The following is a 7,507-nucleotide window of genomic DNA, read 5'->3' on the forward strand; positions in this document are numbered from 1 at the left end:
ATACACTTACACACACATTAAATATACACTTACACACACATTAAATATACACTGACACACACATTAAATATACACTTACACACATTAATCTAATCCATCATTATATCATCTCATATTAATCTAATCCATCATATCATCTCATATTAATGGTAATTCAATGATGTATTAATAGGTGCACCTGAAGATGCCCTCAAGAAGTCCAAAGGTTTCACAGCAATTAAAAGAGAAGTAGCAATGGCTGAAGATGATATTATGAGTGATAGAGTTGCATCATCTATTGGATCTAGACGGTCTGGGGCTACAGACAATGCATCAGAACTATCCAGAGTGTCTAAAAGATCACGATCTGCCAAGTCATTACGATCCCATCTAACAGACCAAGCCCATCAACATCAACAACGCCAAGCTGACAAGTCTAAATATGATTCAACATGGTCAGTGCGATCTGAAACCATAGACAAGGAACGGTATACCTATTCCATGTTTGATTACAGAGCTCCAACTCTGAGGGAGAAACGACTTGAAGAAAGACAAAAAAGAAGACAAGAACTACTGGAAAATCAAAACCAGAATAATAACTTGGATACTGCAGCTTCTGTGAAGGAAGATGGAAGTAAATCAGATCATACAAAGTCAGTCAGAGATGATGCAGCATCACAATACTCATCATACAGCTACAAATCAGATGCTAAGAAGCAAAGTCAAGATAAATATGAGACTCAATCAAATGCTGGGAAATCAGATGTGTCAAGGAGATCAGAAGATCGTCATTCAAAACTTAGTTACACCTCTGATAGGTCCAAACATTCTGATAAAGCAGATCTAGATTCTCTGTACAGCTACTCAAATAAGTCACATCACTCTCACAAAGAAGACAAAACTTCACTACACAGTGCTAGATCTGATAAATCAAATAAGTCACATCACTCTCACAAAGAAGACAAAACTTCACTACACAGTGCTAGATCTGATAACTCCAGACAATCTGGAAAAGAGGAAAGCCATTCTTGGTATAGCTATTCTTCACATGGATCCAAACAATCTGACAAAGAAGATAAAAAGTCTTTGCACAGTGCACGATCAGATAGATCAGAAGGCTCACAAAAAGATGACAAGCAGTCCATGCATAGTGCCAAGTCTGATCACTCTAAGAGAAGAAGCAAACACTCACTGAGTGCAAGCTCTCACAAAACACAAGACACATTGTCAGTTGATAGCCAACATAGTGGAAGACATTCACAGAAATCATTCTTCTCAGACACAAAAGATGATGATAGGGATAGGAAGTCAAAATCTCCATCATTGAAGAGTGGAAGTAGAATGTCACACATATCAAAACAAGAAGAAGAAGAAGAAGAAGAAGAAGAAGAAGAAGAAGAAGAAGAAGAAGAAGAAGAAGAAGACAAAAAATCACAGAAGTCAGATGAATATGATGATGACTTTGACTCTCAGTCTTCACATCACTCAGACGATGGAAGAAAATCTCAGAAATCAGAAGATAATGATGATGTGAAAGATGTGGATAAAACATCTCAAAAGTCAGAGCAGGATGAGGAAGATTACAAATCTGAACAATCAAAACATGATGATGATGGTGATGATATGAAGGATGAAAATAACAAATCTGAGAGGTCAGTAAAATCTGCAAGGAGCAAACATTCCCAACTGTCCCTGAAAGATGATGACAAAAAATCAACAAGGTCAGTGACCCCACCCGGTGCTGATGAAGAAACAAAATCTGAAACTCAGTCAGTTGCCATGGATCTTAAGGATAAAACATCAGAAAGAGAAGCATCAATGAAAAAAGATAATGTTGATGATGACAAGACAACACAAGATGGTAATGGTGATACCAAGACAAGACAAGATGATAATGGTGATACCAAAGTGATGCAGGATGATGATGAATATACCAAGACAACGGCAGGCAGTGATGATGATGAAGATGCCAAGACAACACAAGATGGTGATGGTGATGAAGATGAAGATGCCAAGACAACACAAGATGGTGATGGTGATGAAGATGCCAAGACAACACAAAATGGTGATGAAGATGCCAAGACAGCACTAGATGGTGACGAAGATGCCAAGACAACACAAGATGGCGATGAAGATGCCAAGACAATGCAATATGGCGATGAAGATGCCAAGACAACACAGGATGGTGATGAAGATGCCAAGACACCACAAGATGGTGATGAAGATACCAAGACAACGCAAGATGGTGATGAAGATGCCAAGACAACGCAGGATGGATATGATGCAGATGAAGATTTCAGCACTACTTCAGAACCCCCAGCAAGACAAAAAGTGACATCCGATGAAGGAGAGTTTGATTTTGATGAAGTGGACAAATCTAAACAAGATCCTGATGAAGTGGACAAATCTAAACAAGATCCTGCTTATTAGGGGTCAAAGGTCAATTTATCTGTGGATTGTAAATTAATATTTTGTGGACAGTGAGTCTAAATAGAGCCAAAGCCATGGAAATGTTATGTTTAACGCAATGATTTATGTGTGACCATGTCAAACAATAGCTTGAAAAAATGTACCATAGTTGGATTTATCTGCCAAATGATTATACCCCTGCCAAGTTATTATAAACCACAATATTTCTGTACTAGAAAATCCTGGTCTGCAAATTGTTTGACAGAGATTAATTTGTACACATTGGGTGTTTTGTAATTGAATATATGTATAAACCAAATGGAAAACACATGTTTGTCTTCCTTTCCTCAGTTTACAAACTGACAGCCCGTTGTGCATAGAGCCTGACTGACTGCAGAGAATTGTGTAGTGTCAATACTGAACTGAATTGGAATTAGATGGAATGCAAAGGAATATTTTCTATAACTCGTTTTTTTAAAGAAGGAATTGAATGTATCAGTAATAAACAAATACAGTATATTATGAATATATATACTGTAGACAGATTACTAGTCTACATTAGGTATGCCTAGACTGTCTCTATATTAGGTATGTCTAGACTGTCTCTACATTAGTTATGCCTAGACTGTCTCTACATTAGGTATGTCTAGACTGTCTCTACATTAGGTATGTCTAGACTGTCTCTACATTAGGTATGTCTAGACTGTCTCTATATTAGGTATGTCTAGACTGTCTCTACATTAGTTATGTCTAGACTGTCTCTACATTAGTTATGCCTAGACTGTCTCTATATTAGGTATGTCTAGACTGTCTCTACATTAGTTATGCCTAGACTGTCTCTATATTAGGTATGTCTAGACTGTCTCTACATTAGGTATGTCTAGACTGTCTCTACATTAGGTATGCCTAGACTGTCTCTACATTAGTTATGCCTAGACTGTCTCTACATTAGGTATGCCTAGACTGTCTCTACATTAGGTATGTCTAGACTGTCTCTACATTAGTTATGCCTAGACTGTCTCTACATTAGGTATGCCTAGACTGTCTCTACATTAGGTATGCCTAGACTGTCTCTACATTAGTTATGCCTAGACTGTCTCTACATTAGTTATGCCTAGACTGTCTCTACATTAGGTATGTCTAGACTGTCTCTACATTAGGTTTGTCTAGTACATTGAATTGTCACCTTTATAGCAGCCATTCCTTGTTTTGATCCAATATGTAAGATTTTCATTATTGAATTATTTCTTACACTTCTTGCAGATTCCGTCCTAAAATTGAAATGTTCCTAATACAAAGTGATTCTTATTCATTCTATGCAGTGTGATTGAGATTATGAAATCATTGCATTGTAATTAATACACAGTTATTGTATTCTATTACTGTACAGATTAATAATAAGCAGTGTATATATTGTATTTTACATTTTTGGAATATTTGGTTTTGTAGAGAATAACACCTTGTGTATTGAGAGAAAATGTAAATTAATTTGTTATTGTTGTAATGATAAACACTGGATTTTGTTGGTATTATTTTAATTTGATCACAGTCAATTGTGTGTTTGTTTGTTCAATCACAGTCAATTGTGTGTTTGTTTGTTTGCATCAATTGTAATAAAAGGCCTAGTTCTATTCTCTCTCTCTCTCTGTCTGTTTTGTCCTCAAAAAGGGAATTATTCAAATGGATTCTGTCCGTCCATACAGCCTCTAATTTTAGACTTATTCTCAAATTGGAGAAATTAAGGATGGAGGTTTGAATATTCATAATTTCATGGTGAAGTAGATACATTTCAGATTAATACATCAGTAATACATCAGACATGCAATATCTGCTTTCTTTCAAACCTGGTACAATGATGACATGTCATTTGGGACATATGCTTTGTTTTGAGACATATGCAAGTTTGACTGAATGGCGGCCATATTTGTAGTTGTAATCAATATTTACTGCACAACTCAAAAATTCAAGTGTCTATATTTATTATTATATTATAAGTCTCAAGCTTTCTTTTACGACTTTCACCTTAAAGGTAAATTATCAAAATCCAGCCTTTTCGTGCCTATTACAGACACTTTTAAGATTCTTCCCAGTGTGTAATATGCTTTATTATCAGAACCTTTTTAGGTAGACTGGTTAGTCGTCAATGCAAATTTGGATGGCCCACTATATATATATATATATATATATATATATATATATATATATATATATATATATATATATATATATATATATATATATATATATATATATATATATATATATATATATATATATAGGAAGTCAGTGGTAAGATTTGTCCGTAGTACAGTGCTCGATACGTCTGCACGCAGAGCGGAGTATATGTTGAGGGTAGAAGAAAATCAAGTCGGGTTTTCCGTCTCTACAAGCCTGTTTCGTGAGTAAATCACTCGTCAGGAGATGTTGATGTACTCTAAATAAACGGAATGAACTTGTGTCGTCGTGTAGGCATAGACATAAATCATTATTGCAGAACAATTAACTATGCTAATGCGCTATGTTACTAGGTAGATATTCCCTGTTAGGAACTTTAGAAAAATAGAATTTAACGGTAAGGATACGCAGATACTATATTCCATTCTACCCCTGATGAGTGAGGAATACACACCTCACGAAACAGTTCTGTAGGGTCTATAGCATATAATTTGGTTCAAATTTTCAAAACCTATATATATATATATATATATATATATATATATATATATATATATATATATATATATATATATATATATATATATATATATATATATATATATATACACACACACACACACATACACATACATATAAGGAGATAGAGGAAGATCTACTGCAATATGGGCACAAAGAATAAAATCGCAGTCTAACCACAGGTTATTTTTTATATAAAACAACAACTTCTCAACCAGTTCGCGGAACTTGTAAAGACAATACTTGCGAACGCGTTAGTGATTCTGTCTCTCTGAACCCTCTAGAATGAATGAAAATCGTAATATGGCTCGAAAACAGGTTAACACTCTGGTATATGGACGCTTACATTGCTAATATGTAGCGTTTCGGTAATGCGATCAACTGTGTCAAGGCTAGGGGGACATCAACAAACTCATGCATATTGCGCATGCGTATCTTTGGTTTCAATGCTCAGCAGTTACTTTCTACAGCGTGTTATGAAAACTATTAGCTGCCGTTGGACAACCCTCGAAGACTCACTTCCATATTTGGCATACACTACCACGATGCCGAAAACGAAAATAGGTAAAAGACGTTCCAAACTTCGTTACGAGGCCTCGGCTGAGAATGGAGAGACAGTGTTTCCGTGTGATCATATCTAGTCCTGCTTGCAGACGTAACTTGTACGTGCGGGGTGTAGATTATGAACATGACCTTGGAGGACAATTGTCAGGCTAGAGTTCCGAATTACTCCCTCTGAAACTACGCACCGGACTACAGCAGATCTTGTGTATTTTACGCATTTTCAATAAAAATTACATGGAAAAATTTGTGTCTGCAGACAGCCATACGCATTCCATTAGCCCAAGAAGACAGAGCCAGTTTGCCTACAGTAGTGTATGGCGTTGAATACCTGCCAATATTCGAAAATTCAATACTGCAATGACTATATGCAATACTGCAATGACTATATGCGATATGACTACATGAGATGATTACATGCGATATGACTACATGCGATGTGACTACATGAGATGACTACATGCGATATGACTACATGAGGTGACTACATGCGATGCGACTACATTAGATGACTACATGAGATGACTACATGCGATATGACTATATGAGATGACTACATGCGATATGACTACATGAGGTGACTACATGAGATGACTACATGCGATATGACTACATGAGATGACTACATGCTATACTGCGATGCGAGATGATGACATGATATGCGGCGATTTTGTAATGACGTTATGCCATTCGTAGATTATTCAATATGCATAAGGGGTAGACCATTCGATATCCTGGGGGGCTTTGAAGATTGGTGGAGAGTCATTATTTTTTTTCCCACCTGCTTGCCTGAGAATTATTTTTTTCTCCTTCGCCTATGCTGGCAACTTTTTTTTTCTTTGCTTTCTGAGATATCCGTATTTTTTTTTACGTCAATGTTGAACACCTACATTTGTTGCCACAATTTTCTGTTTGGTTTTGGCACACGGTAATAGAGAGAGTAAAAAGATGTTCTATGACACACATATTATATTTAGAAAACTACATATTTCATACATGTTTGATTTTCAATTAAATAAACATCGTTGACAGTTTTTATGCCATGGTATGGTGACACACTGAAAATACAAATCGGAAACTTGATTGGTGAGCTCAAACATTCAGATAGACCAGTCAGTTTCTCAAGCTTGTGTGTGTGTGTGTGTGTGTGTGTGTGTGGATGTGTGTGTGTGTGTGTGTGTGTAAACAACTTAAAGTCAAAAACCGCTGAACCGATTGCCACGATATTTGGTGGGTCCATTACCTTGGGTGTCTAGTTGGGAAATTGTTCAAATCAAAATGATCGCATCACAGGTGTGTGATTTGGGTCAAAAAATGTGATTTTTGGTCAAAAAACTTAAACTCAGAAACTACTGGGCAGATTGGTGCGAAATTTGGTGGAAACATTCTTAAGGGGGTGTAAAGTAAGATTTGTTCATGACGGGATGATTCCATCAGTGATATGCAAATTAGAGCTAAAAATGTGTCTTTTTGGTTAAAAATCTATAATTCTAAAACTACTGAGCAGATTGGGCTGAAATTTAATGGGAATGTATCTAGGGATGTATGGACGAAGAAATATTAAGCATACCATGATTCCATGAGTGATATGCAAATTAGGTGTAAAAATGTTCATTTTTGGTCAAAAACTTATATCTCAAAAAGTACTTGGTCAATTAGTCTGAAACTTGGCAAGATGTTTCTGAAACTGTTATTCTGCAGATTTTCTTAAAAACATTTTGACAAAATTGGCCCTAGCAACCATGACCACACCCTTTAGCAACAACCAAATGACAGTATATTTTGGTCAAATAACAACATCATCTGGTAAGCAAGTGAGTAAACATTCAAAAAATGTATGCAAATACCCTAGCAACCATGACCA

The 7,507-nt window shown here is 36.1% G+C and overlaps 1 protein-coding gene across 1 annotated transcript in view; it reads left to right on the top strand.

Annotated features, from left to right (window-relative positions):
• LOC144444417 (uncharacterized) overlaps window positions 1-4,005 on the top strand; it is a 237,286-nt gene extending 233,281 nt beyond the window's left edge. The window contains exons 97-98 of the mRNA XM_078133829.1: window positions 173-2,950; window positions 3,055-4,005. Coding sequence (XP_077989955.1) covers window positions 173-2,409 — 2,237 coding nt within the window. The 3' untranslated portion in view covers window positions 2,410-2,950; window positions 3,055-4,005. The remainder of the gene's footprint in view (window positions 1-172; window positions 2,951-3,054) is intronic.
• The last annotated feature ends 3,502 nt before the right edge of the window (window positions 4,006-7,507 follow it).

This window comes from Glandiceps talaboti, chromosome 13, assembly GCF_964340395.1.
Source record: "Glandiceps talaboti chromosome 13, keGlaTala1.1, whole genome shotgun sequence".
Taxonomy (NCBI): Eukaryota; Metazoa; Hemichordata; class Enteropneusta; family Spengelidae; genus Glandiceps; species Glandiceps talaboti.